The 17,064-nt window shown below is 33.6% G+C and overlaps 1 protein-coding gene across 1 annotated transcript; it reads right to left on the reverse strand.

The window, feature by feature from the left end:
- Window positions 1-11,666: 11,666 nt before the first annotated feature.
- LOC131068295 (uncharacterized) lies at window positions 11,667-13,589 on the reverse strand. The gene has a single exon (XM_058003462.2). The coding sequence runs from the start codon at window positions 13,383-13,385 to the stop codon at window positions 11,931-11,933; it is 1,455 nt and encodes a 484-aa protein (XP_057859445.2). The 5' UTR covers window positions 13,386-13,589; the 3' UTR covers window positions 11,667-11,930.
- Between the last annotated feature and the right edge of the window lie 3,475 nt (window positions 13,590-17,064).

Genomic DNA, 17,064 nt, shown 5'->3' on the forward strand with positions numbered 1-17,064 from the left:
TAAAGTTTTGATTATATCCAGAAAAACCATCCATGAAAGATAACAAACCATGACCATCCCTAGAATCAACTATCATATCAATGTTCAAAAGGAAAAAATTCATCCTTCAAAAAAGCCTTATTGAGATCATGAAAGTTGATGCACATTCTAATCTTATTATCAGGTTTCACAATGACAACAATATTCAAAATTTAAGGGGAATAATCAATAAAGAAAATAAAGCCTGCTTCTAGAAGTATCTCTATTTTAGCCCTAACAAGAAAAGCTATCTAAGGGTTCATTTTCCTAATCTTCAACTTCACACCGGTTTGGCATTAGGAATTGACACTATGTTTTTGATTAAGGTAAAAATAGGTTTTGAAGGGACCCGGAAACCCTTTACAAAAGAACCTTACAAGATAAAAGCATTAAGCAACTAGGAGGAACAAACCCAAGAAAAGACAATGAAATAACTAGAGAAAACCAGCTAAAGCCCCAAAAAACCAGCAAAATCCGGCCAGACCCGACAAAAGAAACTAATTAATATTTTTCAAGGCATTAGCCAAGTTATTGCTAATCCCATTGATAGGGAGGATAGTGCTAGGTAGTTGTTAAGAGGCTAGTATGTTTGTTAAGTGAAAGATCCTTACTGTTTTTGAGGTGTAGTCCCCAAGGGCAAAGTGCAAATAGCTCTAGGTAGTCTAACAACTCACCTTGCTCCACCTCCCTAAGTCAAACTCTTCTTGGCTACTCAAGGGCATCAACTCCATAATCTCTCTGGTTTGGAAATCCAACTCCTTACTCACCCAATTGGAATTCAATCCTCTATTCCTGACCTGCTCTCTAACTGCACAAAGACTCCTCTTAGTGAATTATGAGTTTGAGACAAGTTTTGTTTCCTTGGGTGTTTTTGGGTCTTCTACGTTTTGGAGTGTAGAAGCCTTCACAAGTGCTGCAACCTAAATTTTGGAGTCTTCCCCACCAAAAAGGTTAAATTCATAAAAGGACAACTTGTTTCAACTGTTATTGTTGAACTTTATGCCTTACATCCTTCATGTTTGTACCCAATTTGACAAAAACTTAATTTTGAGGCCTAAAATGGGCTATAAGGAATTAGCCCTCCATTTGGGGTTTTGTGCTCACCCTGCTCAAGCGATGGACTTCTAGACTAAAATCTTTACATATTTGGATACCCTTTTGGGAATACTTGAAGATTTGTAAAGTCTCAGGGTCTCTCAGGCCTTCTCCATGACTGTCCCAAAAAATGGGTGAAAAAGGAGGGTTTTGATGGTGAAAACCAAGAATCAAACTAAAAACCTCCAATGTGGGACAAGAAACCTTAGTGCCATCATACTACTGACTAATTAGGCCACAATAAAGAAGATTTACATTTCAAAGTTTGAAGACCAAGTTTTTACAAAAAGTTGCTTATGAGGAAAATGCAACAATTTACAACTTTCCCATTATTGCCTCTTTCAAACACACCATTTTCAAACAAAAACCAATTACATTCAACACGTAAAAATGTCTACCATTTAGAGACAAAGAAGAGTCATGTTAGCCCTGCATACAAGCACTAGGCAATTACAAATAAAGGATTATTTCATTGTCAATGCTAACTGTTGCTGCACTTTTGTCTTTCACTGTGACTTGCACTTTCACTGTTAAAACTCTTAAGAAAAAGTCTGTTTAGTGCTCCTTAACAAGGCTCTGTCTATTGATGGCTTATTGTCCTTCATACCTATCATTTTGAGGGAGAAGATTACACATATAACTTCAAAAGGAAATGTAAAACTCAGTCCTAGTTGACTGTGACAGCAAATTGGCATTACAATCTTGCCTCAAAGATCATTGATTGATCTTGGAAACTTCAAACCCTTAGATAACATCAAAATCACTCCTTGTTCTTCTTTACAAGCAATTAGAAGGAGGTACAACAACCTTACAAGCTCCAATGCATGATGGAGACTAGGCTAATGAAAGGAAATTGACTCTAAAACAGTGACTCACTGTCTTTTACATTATTTTCACAAACTAAACATGAAAACATTCTCCTCATGGCTTATAAAGCCTCTTTGACTTGGCATACAAACTTAATCATCAAGGCAAGTCTATTCAACTATTAAATGCACTTGCTATAGAAGAGCAAAGCATTAAATTTTCTTCAAGACCCTAGCCAAATGGCACACTTGCCTAGGGCTCAATGGCCACAAAACTCCTTACACCTACATTCTTGAAAACAAAACATGCATTTAAATAGTCTAAAAGTTGACCAACTGGTTCTTGGGAAGCCATGAACATTTTAGGACTCCAAGAAGCCAAGTTGGTCAAACATCCTTGCCAATTCCTAGACAAGGCAATGAAACTGTCAAATCAAACTAATTTTGCTACAAACTCAAAACTTGATAAAATCAGATGCCACCAAAGAGAAAAGTTTAAGAAAAAATATTAGAATTTGAAAATGCAAGAACAGTACGGCCAAGTATAGCTGGTGTACGGACTGCTGTTCACATGGAGCCAAAAACTAGAGAAAAACCAAGTAAAACTAGTGCAAGTTTGCAAAATGCTTCTTAACTTCAAATGATCAACCCTTACAATAGTTAAAACAGGAGATTAAATACCTCTCCAAGTTGGTTAACCTCCTGTAGGGACATGTACATGTCCAAGGGCACTCAATTTTGACATTTTGATGCCTAAATGACAACTTTTGGTGCCTAGAAAATGCAAGATTGACCTCCAAAACTAACCATCACCTAAAAATACTTCTCATACCTAAAACCCAAGCATAAAACATGTCTAAAACCTTTTCAAAACAAAAACCACAAAAAAAACTCATTTTTCCATCATTTTGCCAGGCAACACCAAACTGGCAACTTTGAGCAAAAAGATGAAAACAAGAAACCAAAACCACACAATGAGTTCAAAACTCATCCAAACAACCTAGAAAAACTTCAAGAACATCCTAAACAACTTTCCAACTTAACACTAACAAAAATCAAACCTGTGATGAAAATGAAGTTGAGAATGAAGCTAGGTGCTCCTGCACCACCCATACAGGTCTTTGATATTTTCCCTAAGATTAGGGATCTCCTTAGCAGACGTAGCAACAACTTTCTTAACACTCACTCTGGTTCTCTTTCTAGCTCCACCCGGAGTAGCTTCACCACTTCCAATCTCGATAGCATCTTCATCCATGTCAAGGTCCACCACCGGTTTGGGAGATTTTGAATTATCAAGGACCTTCAAGATATCCTCAAGGTTTTTAGTGACAACAGACAAGATATTCAGGATAATACCTAGCAGGTTTTTCATCGCCACTTTCCCTTCTTCTAGCAAGTTAATCTGAGTAGCCATTTTATTAACTTTCTCCTCCATTTCCTTCTTCCACTACTTCTGATCCCTGTCATCTTCCTTCCTTTTGTCATCCATCTGTTTCCCATTTTTCTCCAGGTTCTTCAATAGTTCATAAGTCCATCTATCATAACCCAATCTAGCCTCAGTAAGTTTTTTAAGGTTATCCAAGAATAACCCTTCTCCAACGCTTTCCTTTTCCTCACTCAAACTATCCTTTGCCATATCCTTCTCAGGTTCCTTGTTCTTCTCCCTCTCAGAATTCCAATCTTTTTCCTCATTATCCTTTTCATCCACATCCACCATGGGTTGGCTATTGTCGTTGCCAGGGATGGCACTGTGAATTGGGCTATCATTGTCGGACTCGTTCTCACCTTCTTCATGCTCTGCTCCAGTTTCCTCATCTTTCCAGCTGTCCTCACCCTTTGACTTGTCTGTTTCCATTTCACTGGCCTTTTTTCCAATTTCCTCTATGTCATTCTTATCTTCATGGACTTTCATCCCAATGGCACTCTTGCTTTTTTTCCTGGAGGTAGCCTCCTCCTTGCTAGGTTCCCCTTCCTCCAGCATTCTCTTACCTTTCCCTGGAGAAGCGGATAACCTCTTGTTTTCCAGCATGGCAAGGGTTTTACAGTGCTCATAAATGAGCAGCAAAAGCCCACAATGGAGTACCGGATTCGAGGAATTGATACTATGTTATGAGTGACAATCTTAGGATTAATGCTAGGTATATCTAAACAAATCCAAGTAAAAATCTTAGGGAAGTCATGTAAGAGAGAGGAGTATTCATTTTTTTCACCATCACTCAAACATTTCCTGATCTTTATGAGTTTCTACTCATTGTAAGGATCCATTTTGACATCAATGGTATTTCTCACAAGAAGGTTATTTTTTTGAGGTACATCCATTGGTTGAGGAAAGTCATGAAGAATCTCTTCACTATTACCCCCTAATGCAGTGTCTTTCCTAAAGTATGCTTCAACATTTAAATAATAAGAAAATCCATGATTGTGGTGATAATGAGAAAGATTATCATAGATTCCTAATAACTCATCCAAAGAATCGTCCATAGAAAATATATCAAGGGAAGGAGATGAGTCAAAATCAATTAATTGAGGGTGTATTACAAAAAGAGAATTTGAAGAAAAGATGACATTGACATTAAGGGAGGGTCTTTTAGATACTTCAGTGGGCTTAAAGGGGTTATATCCAAGTCCAAACTATGCTTCACGACCATGATTATCTAAAGGATCTTTTATCCCTTGTTTATTTACACCACAACTATTGCCATTATATCCACTCTTAGATAAGATATGAAAACTAGGACCATAAAGAGTAGCCATTTCCGTAAGGGAAGGTGGGGCCTCATATGCCTCAATTTCATAAGTAGATGAAGTAGAAGAAGTTTTTTGATTTTGAAGCAGCCATAAAGTTGTTACTAAGTTGTTTAGAAAAAGTGGGTTGCTTTATAGGTTCAACCATATATCATCCTCCTTTTTAGATTCATGCTCTATTGGGGGGATTTTATATTCTTCTATGAAAGGTGTAAAATATAAAGACCCCTAATCATCACCTAAGAGTACCTTTTCTGATGAAGAAGTATCTTAAGGAGAAGATGGCGATTAATTTTGAATAGAAGAAGAAGTAGGAGTAATTGGAGAAGATTTGGAATCACATGAAGTTTGCAAACAATCTTGTAAATTGGTATCAACATGCAAAGTATACATCTTCTTGTTATAAATGAATTTAACTTGATGATGAAGAGTAGAAGGAACAACTTGCATACTATGAATCGAAGGTCATCCTAAAAAAATATTGTAAGTAAGACTATCAAGCATGAGTTGAATAGGTGTAGGTAAAATAACACCTGTCCTACCTTAATAAGCAAGGTTATAGTACCCAAAGCATTTCGAGTGCAACATTGTCAAAACCATGAATAGAAAGAGATTCAGGTTTATTGAGAGAAGTATCCCTATTTATCTTACACAATAGATCAATTATGCAAACATTAAGGCCAAATCCATTGTCCACAAATGCTCATCTTATAGAATTACCATTAATGAGGACAACAATCATTAGAGGATCATATTGATTTTGAATCTCTTGAGAGGGTAACTCTTCTTATGAGTATATAATTTGAGCTTTAGATGTTTTCATAGAGTCAATAAAAGAAGCCATGTTAGTAGGTGTCACTATAGGTGGGACATATAAGTTCTTTAAAGAATCTTGTAACATTCTATGATATGTGGATGAAGTTTGAAGTAAATCCCAAAGGGATATCTTGGCAGGAGTAGTTTTAAGTTGTTCAATTTAAGATCATACTCTTTACCAAGATGTTGTGATATATGAGGTGCTGGTGGAAGAATAGGTTGAGAAGAAGGAAGAGAAGAAGGAATCACTAGAGGAGGATTCAGTTGCCTCTTGTTCCTTGTATTATAGGTATGAGCAAATGAATTATAATTATCTCTGGTAATTTGTTTAGCATATTCATAAGGACTCTTGGTGGGGATAACCTTCTTGCACAATAATAACTGGTTTGTTAGGAGTGCAAAAGGCATCATTAGTATAACCACCTTGAACCACAAAGAGAGGCTTGTTAAGAGGTTGAGAATTTAGAGGATAAATAGCACCTTGAACCACAAATTGAGGTTTATTGGGTGTTTGAAGATTATGTTCATAACAAGTCATATAATTTATCATGTTAATCAATCTCTTGGATGTTTTAAGACTTTTTGAAGAAGTTTTGGTACAAATGAAAACATCAAGAGCATTATCTAGCATATCATAGTCATGACTACTAAATGGTTGATTATTGGATTGAATAGGAGGTATATCATCATAAATAGGATTGTGATACACCACCATGTTACTAGATTTGGAGAATGATTTGATAGGGGTGACTTCATGAGGAAAGTCATCAAACTTATCTACATTATCACTACAAAATGAAATAGAAACTATGTTGATGACTTTTTGGCAAAATATTTATTTAGAAGGATTAGAATAAAGAAACTCATAAAGAGATTCATCAAGTTCTTCCTTACTAAATGTGTAATCATCATGAGAAAATAAATCATCATGTAAATGAAAAAGTTGCAAATAAAGATCTAACATGATTAAAAAACTAACTTTTGAAATGCAAAGTGCAGATAAAACTTAAAGACATGCAATGCATATAACAATATCTTTGAGATTTTTATATTTTTAATATAAAAGAAACATGCAACAACAAGATCTAATTAGAAAATGCAATGCCAGAAGGTTGAGTTCACCAAAATGTTTAGGGTGAAAATGGAATCGGGTAGTATTACTGGACCTAACCCCACTTTCATCAAACATTAGAATAGGAAAGCACCAAGAGGAGTGATCCTTTTTGACTAACGCCTGTGAAAGATAGCCAAGGGATGCTTCTAAGTTTTCTATTCCTTCACGGATAAAGGGTATGTGTAGAATGCAAAGGTGATATAAAGATACGGTAAGAATGTAAACAAATATGACTAAAGAGCAATACCAAACAATTGAGTGATTAAAAAATGGAGATAATAAGTACAAATATAGGAATGGAATTTTGGTGTGCACCTATGAGATGAAATAGAGCCTAATATGATAGGACCAAGGCATTATACGCCATGGTTTCAAAAACAGTGAAGAGCTACAAATAGGAAACTTAAATTCCAAGACTGATTAAGCAATTCCTATGAAATTTGAAGCAAAACCAAGAGGACCAAGGTGTGTAGTGCCCTGGTCCTAGAGGACTAGGATATAGGGCACCCTAGTCCCTAAAATCTAAGACCAATTATTGACAAAGAACCTTTTCTTGTTTGTTGAGACTTCTCAAAAATTGCCCACTCAAACAGAAACCTATAATTGTACCTACAATTTGAAAAATAGTGTGCTTGGGGCTATGTAGTTTTTTTCCTTAGTCAAGCCCCTTGTTTTGGTGATTTTCACCTCCACAAATAGGTAATAATGTAACTAAAAATGTGTGTATGCTCTTGAATCTTATGTGTTTGTAAGATTGCTATGAGTTAAATGCAAAATAGAGTTCTACCCTGTGTTTTTGAGAAAACCCTAAATGCTCATAATCATAATTATTTAAATCACAATTATAATACATTTATCTAAAAACTAATGTGATGTAGATCTGGAGCTTAAAATAGAGACATGAAAACAACATGAAATCATACCAAATCCTTTAAGGAAGAGGTACAAGCCAATCAACAATCAGTGGTTTCTTTATCATTATTCAATATCTCCTAAAGATTCCATAATTGATGAAGATGTTGATCAATACTTGATTGATGGATGAATTTGTAGATCTGAGACCACACAGAGAAATCCTTTCACTTCACAAGAATCTATTCCAAAATATAAGGGATCCTCAAATGAGGGAAAGCTATGTTATATATATGAAACCCTAATTTTAAATTTGATAAAAGGCCAACTTAGAATTGATGAAATTTGACACCAAGCAAGATTTGAATAGGGTAAGACTGCCAAATTGAGCTCTTGAAATTTAGGGATTTTTTTTTGGGACTGGATAGTATAGTACCTGGTCCAATTAACATTTTTTTATTTTTTAGGGATGTGAGCTAGCATGATTCTAATGCTAAATCCATCTCGATGGCACAAACCAAGATATGTAGATGTGCAAAATATATCTCGAAGATTGAAATTAGGGTAAGATTAGGATTAAATAAAAAGGGATGCACCTAGGATCAAGGGCCCAATTTTATAATATGTAAATTGATGAGAGAGGACTTTGGTTTAATTAAAGTAATAATTAAATGCCAAAAGAAGTCCTATAATGCAAAATTCAATGGGATGCAGTAAGGCAAGTGCTTACTTAAGAATGGAATTGGACAACCTAATCAAAGGTGTACAATTTATGATGCTACAATGAGATGCACTTGAATCAAGAAGCTATTTCTCTTTTTAGGATTAGTGGAGGCCAAGAGTGCTTTACCTTTCATCCATTTACAATTCTTATTCTACCTATTTGTGTAGATGAGAATGTTTCCAATTGTGATGAAGAAGAAGAAGATGGAGTTACTAATGAGAGTAGCTCGATGTTGTTCTTCTAAAGAAGGTGTATAAGCTCATCAATCTTCTTACTATAACACTTATGCTAATATGTCCTAGTTTATTGTAATAAGCACATGTCATCTTCTTATTTTTTGGTGTTTCCTTTGAGAAGATGTCTTGGACTTGGGAGTAGGTTGTGAAGGACAATCCTTAACTCTCTCATTAGAGTTAGAATCCTTATTATGTTTCTTATCCTTGTCACTTGAAGAATTTGGATTTGTCTCTTTTGCAAGAAGTACTTGAGACCATGGAGGTGTGAATGTGCCCATCTATGCCAAATATTCCTATTTTCTTGTTAGATGAGTTTCAAAACCATCAAGAGAAGACATTTTGTGTGCACTACGTAGAGCATCCATATCAGCCTAAAATGCAGAAACAAACATGGAATAATGAAGAATTAGCTTAATGAGTATAGATAGAATCAATTATTCATCCCCTTTTGTAACCGTACATTCAAACAAGTACAATATAAGAGAATTCATCTTGGTAAAGAAGTCTTGGATACTATCAAAATGTCGAGGATCAAGACTCATGAGTTCATTCTCCAATCAGAATTTTCTCACCTTATCTAGCTTACCAAAGAGGTTATCTAAGGTAGTCCAAATATCATTGGGATGTATACAAGATCCATTATGATATAAAAAATTAGGAGAAATGGACAAAATAAGTGTATCAAAAGCTTCATTGTGTCGATCAAACCATTTTCTCCTTTCTACAACACCTATGGGTTCAGGATCCTGGCTATATGTGATATGTTGCGATTGCAACTTCAACAATAATTTTTTTTTGCAATATATTCTTTCCATGAATGATAATACTATGGAGTTAGAAGCTCTATTTTAGAAAAATCAATGATGAAACAAGAGAATGCAACAAAATTTCCCTCACAATGTAATAAATCAACCCCTTTGTTCACAAGAATGGAGTAAAATCAATATCAAACTTCAACAGATTAAAAGTAGAATCGAAAAATAAAATATATAAAAAATACCTCAACCATCATGAAGTTGATGAAAATACCCCGCAATCGATATCTTTTTTGCAATATTTCACTTCTATTTACAAAAGTTACGTGGTAATGAAAAAAAATGATCTATTTTAGACACTTTTACATATCAAATCAAGCTCCTAGTCCCATCATGTGACCACGATGAGCAACTCTAGTAGCAAAAAATTAAGCCCTTAGGGGAATTAAATCTGGATATATGAGATACATGGTGGATTCTGACATGAAATCACCATTCCAAGTCAAGCACCAAGAGCCAAATCAATATGTCCACAAGCCAAACACCGTGAGCACCTCAAGTCAAACACGAGTCAAAGTACCTCCTCATGCACACAAGGAAGAGACTATAAAAGCCAGAGGAGTCTTAAATCAAGATGAACTAGGTGCTAGACGATGTATTTGAATAGCTAGTTGACCTAGCACACCACGCATATGGAACTAAAAGCCCCATATGTGCATCCAAAAATAAGCTTCTTTTGGATCCATTGCCAACATTCTCACACACAACAAGCCCTAAAGTTTTATTTGATGGCTCAATAGTATTGATAGAATATTTAAAAAATATTTTCCAAAAGATTAAGGCATGCAAGAAACAAGGATACGTAGCCAAGGACCAATCAAAGTGATGTGCCAACCAAACAAATAAAGAAGGGTCATCTTAGGGTTTGTAAAAACATATTTCCAAACGTGATGTCCATGCTATAATAATGTATGCAAAAAATACATAGGTCATAAAACAATAGAATGAGTCACTCTTCAAATAGTCCAATGGTGGAAAAAGAAAGTAGAAGACACCAAAGAATGAATTATAGCCTACCAAAGCATGGCTTGGCAAAAAGAACAACCCGTCCACTCTTCACACAATCTACGACCTGGAATAAATATGACTCAACACCAATCCTGATGTATTTATGTATGAAATGTATTTGATTGTAAATATTAATTTGTAAGAGGATCAAATCAGTAAAAATCACGTAAAATACTGTTGTGATTTGCAGATTTTGTGTTTTCAATTAGATACTGTTTTGTATGGAGAATAGCAATTTTCTACATAATGTATATAAAAATAAATATAAAATAAGTAAAAATTAAACTACTAAATTGTAAAAATCATAAATTATTAATTATATAATATATTTATTTCTACATTATTAATTATATAAAATATTGCCATACATTAATATTATTCTTTATTGTTGTTCTCCAAATTAAATTTCTTACATATTTTCATTTAATTTACTAAAATAACATTCTGATTTATAATTCTTAACTCTCTTTCATTTATAAATATAATAGACATAGTATATAATTATAAACATATTATATGTCTAACATATTAAACACATATGTGTGGAAGGGGTTGTGTCCAACAAAACTAAGTAAATATGAGTTTTTTGCAGCTAGATTTGATTTTGTTGAGTTTTTTTTTTTTAGTACAAAAAAGGAAAACTTTAATGATTTTTTGATGTTGATATCTTCAGACTTGTAATCAGTTAGGTTGTCTTTTAAAAAACTTCCCATTCTTTTAAGTTGGTTGTGTATAGATATGAAACTCTTTCTCATTTTTAGCAGTGGGATGAAATTGGTTTGTTTGGGGAATCTGCCCCTATCTATTTTGAACATTCAGTATTAAAGTTTCTGATACTTTCTATGTATCTAGATTTTAAATTTTAATATAATCCTCTGCCATTTAACAATCAAAAAAAATAAAAATATATTAAACACATATTTATACATAAATATTAATTTAAATTCAAAACATAAATATACATTGACCATAAACATCAATTAAATGAAATTTAATATAAAACTTTTATTAATGAATGTTTATATTCAAATGTTGATCAATATACCACCATAAAAAATCTTTCCTAAAATAGTTGATGAATAATATATAAAATGTTTCTCATAAATAAAAATATCAACATGTCTAAGCTTCTAATATGTTCATTCTATATGAAAACTAAATAAAATTAAACTCAAATCAGTGCTCTTAGAGATGAAATCAAATGCTAAAACCTATTTATATTTATGCTATGCTTGAATCTCCATCATAACAAAAGCATCCAGACAGAAGAAATTTTAAGCATAAAACATAAAAAATTGCGTTATCAACGGATTCAAACAGGTAATATATACACTGTGTACCAGCAGTGACCTGCTAGTTTAAGGCACCAAATTATTTGAAATAATCAGAACATAGTACATAGAACATTGAAATAATCAGAACATAGAACATATAACATTGAAAAAACATATAATATTTGAAAATCTCTGCTCATGATTGCAGTTTACAACGTGGGGAAATATTCATACAGTAATCCAAGAATCTTTGTCCATACCTTCGTCTTGTATGAAATAAATTTCACAGAAAACAGGGGACAAATAATCTTGCTTCACAGATTCTTACACCATTTCTTGATTTATCTAGATTCACACAAATGCACGTCACTTTGACAGATTGACATTAAATGGCAACATTTTCTACATGCTTTCATATTCTTTCTTACTAAACTGTTGTATTGTCTTCTGGAATAACCTCAGCATTTTGCTGTGTTTGGGGTGGGGATGATGATGGTTGAAGAAGGCGGAGCCCACCATCAAGCCAGGGGTGAAGAATGGCTTGCATTGCAGTCGGTCGCTTTTCCGGTACAAAATGTAAGAGAGCAATAAGAAAATCCCTGAAATAATCTGCATCCCTTTTGGCAAACCCAAATTTATCTCGAAGCATATTGATCAATGTCCTTCCACAGTTCCTACAGCCTTTTAGATTAGCCTTCTTGTCGAATAAATCTTTAGAAACCTTGCCACCCGGATCAATTCTCTTGGGTATCACACCAAGGAGCTCCATCATTAAGCCCAGGTGATTTACAACCCTCTCTTGATCGTTCTCCCCCTGAGGATTAAACAAGAAATCACCTGTGGCAAGTTCAAAGGCAATGCATCCAACAGACCACATATCTGCTGGAGTAGAGAATGGAGATCCCATAAGGGTCTCTGGACACTTGTAACGAAATGTTTGAATAGGAACAATTAATTTAATAGGGAGGTGGAGGGCATTACCCAGATCAGCTATCTTGCACTTAAGATCAAGGGACGCCATTGTACTCTGCTTCTCAGGAAGGTTGTTAATACTGAGTTCTCTAATTTTCTGTGCAAGGTTTTCTTCCCAGGCCCCAGACAAGATCTTTTTGTTGCTCCATGTCTTTCTTTGTACAGCTCGGGCTTCGAGACCCAACTTCTCCTCTACATCATCATTTGCTGCAATCCCACAATCTTGAGCTACTAATTTGCCCTTCTGTTTCAATCCCATCTGCTGATTTCCTGTCTTGCAAATATTTGATCCAGAAGATGAGCTTGTAGCAATGGGGGATTTACCTTTGTTAGAAGAAGGTATAAGTGGGACAGCAAGCTTCTTTGGATCTTTTTCAGGGTCAATGGTGGATGGCAAAAGAATGTTTTCCGGTTTGAGATCTGTGTGAACAATTGAAAGTTTCCCATGCAAGAAGTCAAGTCCTCGCAAGATATGAAAACAGATTTCCTTTACCATGTGCAATGGAATGCCCTTCCCACTATAATGTTTGAGAAGTGTCCTTAAATTGTCTCCTAAAAGCTCAAGAACCAAACAGACATGATTCCCATGTGGTCCAGCGTGTATGAAATCATCAAGCAATTTAACCACACATTCCTTGTCCTCTGGATCAGCCTGTGCTATTGCTTTCAAGGTTTGAATCTCACGAAGGGCCATTTTAGTATAACAGCTATCATTGCTCTTTGATATCTTGAGGGCCACATATTTGTTGAGTTGGGTGTCCCAGGCAAGCCAAACAGTGGAGAAACCGCCCCAGCCCAGCTTGGATTGCACCACATAGCGCTCTTCATTCAAGAGATCGCCTCTATTCACAGGGTGGTATCCTCCATGAACGTAACTTGCGGAGCCTTCCTCTCTTTTGGACCTGTCCATTCCTTGTTCTCCTTCTGCAAATGGGTGAATACAATGGCTACACGTACAGACAAGATCTCTTCACCTTGGACTTCTTTGTCGCTGCCTATAGACAAGAGTTTGCTATGTGAGAGTCCTAGTACTCTTCCTATTAAATGGACCACCAAAGGTTTCTAGCCAACGCATTATATTTTCACTTAACTATAGCAAAGAAGTTTTCTCTTCTTTTCTTTTTTTCTTCCCGTTTCTCTTCAAACCCAATTCATATACTTTTATGTATGGGCAACTTCAATTGACTCATCATATGAAGGTCAAATTCATATACTTTTTTCGTCATATTCAATGGTGATTTGATGTAAGGTCAAATTCAATTGACTTTCAAAGATGGCTAATGAAGTCGAGGAACTTGTAGTCAATATGTATTTATCGTATCTAATGGCAATTTGATGTAAGATCGAACTCAATTGATATATTTTTAAGTATGACTAATGAAGTCAAGTAACTTGAAGTCAAGGGTGGACTCATAGTTTGAAATAGCTATCTAGCTCCTAGGATGCACCAATGCATAAGTTGCCATCACACACCATCACTTATGCATCAATGCATCCTAGGGATTCGATAGCCTCTTAGCTCATGACCCACTATCTATGATATATAGATTGGGATAATTAAACACTTTTATTTATTTAGTTCTTTATACATGAGTGAGTTCTCTATAGATAAGTTTAAGCAAGCCAAGTGTTTTTTATTGTAAACCTTATTATTTTGTTAATATCATTTTCTTATGAGTTGAGATGACTTTCTTCACTATTGTATTTGTTTCATAAAAAAATCATATAAATTTTCTTTCAAAAATCTTGAATCTCTATAAAAATTATATTAATTATATTATATTTTTATGACTATTATTTGATAGATTACTTGAATATACATTGACATTATTACATTAAATAGATGAACAAACACACCATACTAAACAGACACACAACATATAATTAGTCGTTAGTCATTATCTTTTCTTATCCTCAAATTTTTATTTTGAGAGGTACATAAATATATAATTATCTTAAGAATGTGTTTTTTTAGAATGGAATATAAGACTAAATTTACATGTTTGTCTTATTTATGATAAATAAAACATATAAATGTTCAAATCAAATAAAAATACCATATTGACATTACATCCCTGTTATTTTACTAAATTAATATTTAATTGCTATATTTCATTTCATTACTTTTAAGAAAATAATATTTTGACAAAAACATAAATTGCGTTTGAACAATAAAAAAAAAACATAACTCTATTCCAAAAAGCTCTAATGCAGTGGGAAAAAATAGTTTGGTGATAGTGACAATTGTCTTGCTACCTTCCTTTATTATCTTGGAAATATAATTTTGTATCAAATTAAAATCTATTTTTATCCTCTAATTCTTCTTATTAGGATCTTATAACATGAGCAATTAAATTCTACAATATTTCTAACATTATCTAAAATATCAAAACATGCTTCACAACCATCTATAATCCCCTTTATATAGATTTATTGTGACAACATCGTTCTTGTACACTCAAGGGGAAGTTTTGGACACAAAAAGTTAAAACAATGGCTATATAACTCACATTCCAAATTTGAATTACTCACTACTAGTGGATAAAAATGTAATCTTGGTCATCTCCAAATGCTAGTATGGTCATAACTCCATCTTAATAACTTATACATAATAAGAATACATAAATTTGGTCTCCCACAAAAACTAAAGATTTCCTACACCTAAGTCATCCTTAGAAGTTGAAATGGACAACTAGAGGAGGACATATTAGCTACAAAATTAAATAAAAACTAAGAAAATATGTACATTCAGGTACACCAATTTAGTGGTCCCATGACTTTGAGTGAAAATATAACTTGTTGGGTGCATTGGAAAGATCCCCAAAATACTTATCCAAAGTCATGAAGAATTCTAGATGAATATGACATGCTTCTTTTGACAAACCAAGAGCTATACGTTATTTGAAGGACTAAAAAACATTTAAATTATGAAAATGTAAGAAATGTCAAAATTTAATATTTTTTTCTCCCAAAATATAAACATGTAGATGTACACATGCTTCTAGATCTCTATAGGATCACTTTGCATGTCCTTGTATTATTTCCTTTCCCAACTAAACCTAATATTTTCCCCCTATCTTAATTTGTGCTCCTTCATGTGTTGATTATTTATTGTGTTCATTCCATTTGTTCCTTAACGTTAAGATGAATTTATACAATTTTTTTTAATAACATTTGATGTATTCATTGCCTAATTATATTTTCTTACTTGCTTGCCATTTTGATCAAGAGCTACACATCAAGTGGACTGTAAAACCCTATTTTAATAATTTTGAGCACAGGGTTCAAGTGATCCCTTCCATATTTTGGGGTGCCTCCATTGTACCCTAGTGGTAATATGCACCAATGTCTTACTCAAAATATCTATTTGATTATCTATTTATGGGTGAAATTTTATTATTTTATTTAGCTCAATGTAAATTATGTTCCATTCTATGAAAGCCAACAAAATTAATATAACTCTCTTAAATAATGAACTTAGGAAGTCCATAGATCACCAATAGATTATTTTAAAACACTATAATTTCTTAATTGCCTTGTAACTAGTACATTAAGAAGTAGTTCTAATATAAAATTTAATAAACTTGTCAACTATTGTAAATATGTAATCATTCCCATCTCTAGTTATATGAAAGCCTCCTACAAAATTAATAGAAACACTTTTTCATGGTTTTATATGGATAGGAAAAGGAATTTACATTGTTTATTTTCTTCTATTAGATTTGATAACTTGTTTGATAAGTAGTTAACAAATTCTAACAAATATTTCTACTTCTTGTTATATTTTAAGAAAAAACACATCCCTTTGTAACAATGAGCAACTATTTTATCTATTGTAAAGTGACACACCACTTTGAAGGCATGCACCTCCATCATTAGTAGAAGCCTTTATACCATTGACATAGTTAATTGTCTTACTTTATAAAATAAATCATCTTAAAGATGAAAAATTTCTTCATTTTTATATTTACTTATGATAAAAAATATTCATATATCTCCCCAGAGTAGTTAAAATTAAGCATTTTATCTACTAAAACCATAATTTGTAAATTTTCTAAATGAGTTTTTACTACCTCAATTTTACATTAAGATAATTTATGAACAAAAAATAGGCCACCAATTTTTCCGGAATACAATCATGACATACACATGACATAACTCAATTTCACACATATGATGTTGAATCTAAACAACATCCTAAATAAAGTACATGATGGCCAATCAATTGAATGACGGAACAAGGTCAACCACATCAAATAGAAACACATGATAAGAAGGATTGTACAATAACTACTGGGTAACATCAACATAATGAAGGATAAAAAGACAAGGTCTCCTCATGGCTAACAATAGAGTGCACAAATCTCATCATTGACATAAAATATATAATGATATAAATATATAAAGAAAAATGTATAACACAACTTTTGCACATCTAGTGCTATAGTAATACCTCAATGAATGAATTTAAAACATGTGTATATTCCTATTGAATAAATTGAGTGATTAGTCACAAGGGAGACATGAAATCTCACCTAGGTCTCACTAGAGATTATCCAAACATGCTAAAGAGACAAAGTACACATTGA

Source organism: Cryptomeria japonica, chromosome 11 (genome assembly GCF_030272615.1).
Source record: "Cryptomeria japonica chromosome 11, Sugi_1.0, whole genome shotgun sequence".
In the NCBI taxonomy this organism is placed as follows: domain Eukaryota; kingdom Viridiplantae; phylum Streptophyta; class Pinopsida; order Cupressales; family Cupressaceae; genus Cryptomeria; species Cryptomeria japonica.

Coding starts and splice junctions, on each gene's coding strand:
- LOC131068295 (XM_058003462.2), bottom strand. CDS start 13,385: ATGGACAGGTCCAAAAGAGAGGAAGGCTCCGCAAGTTACGTTCATGGA.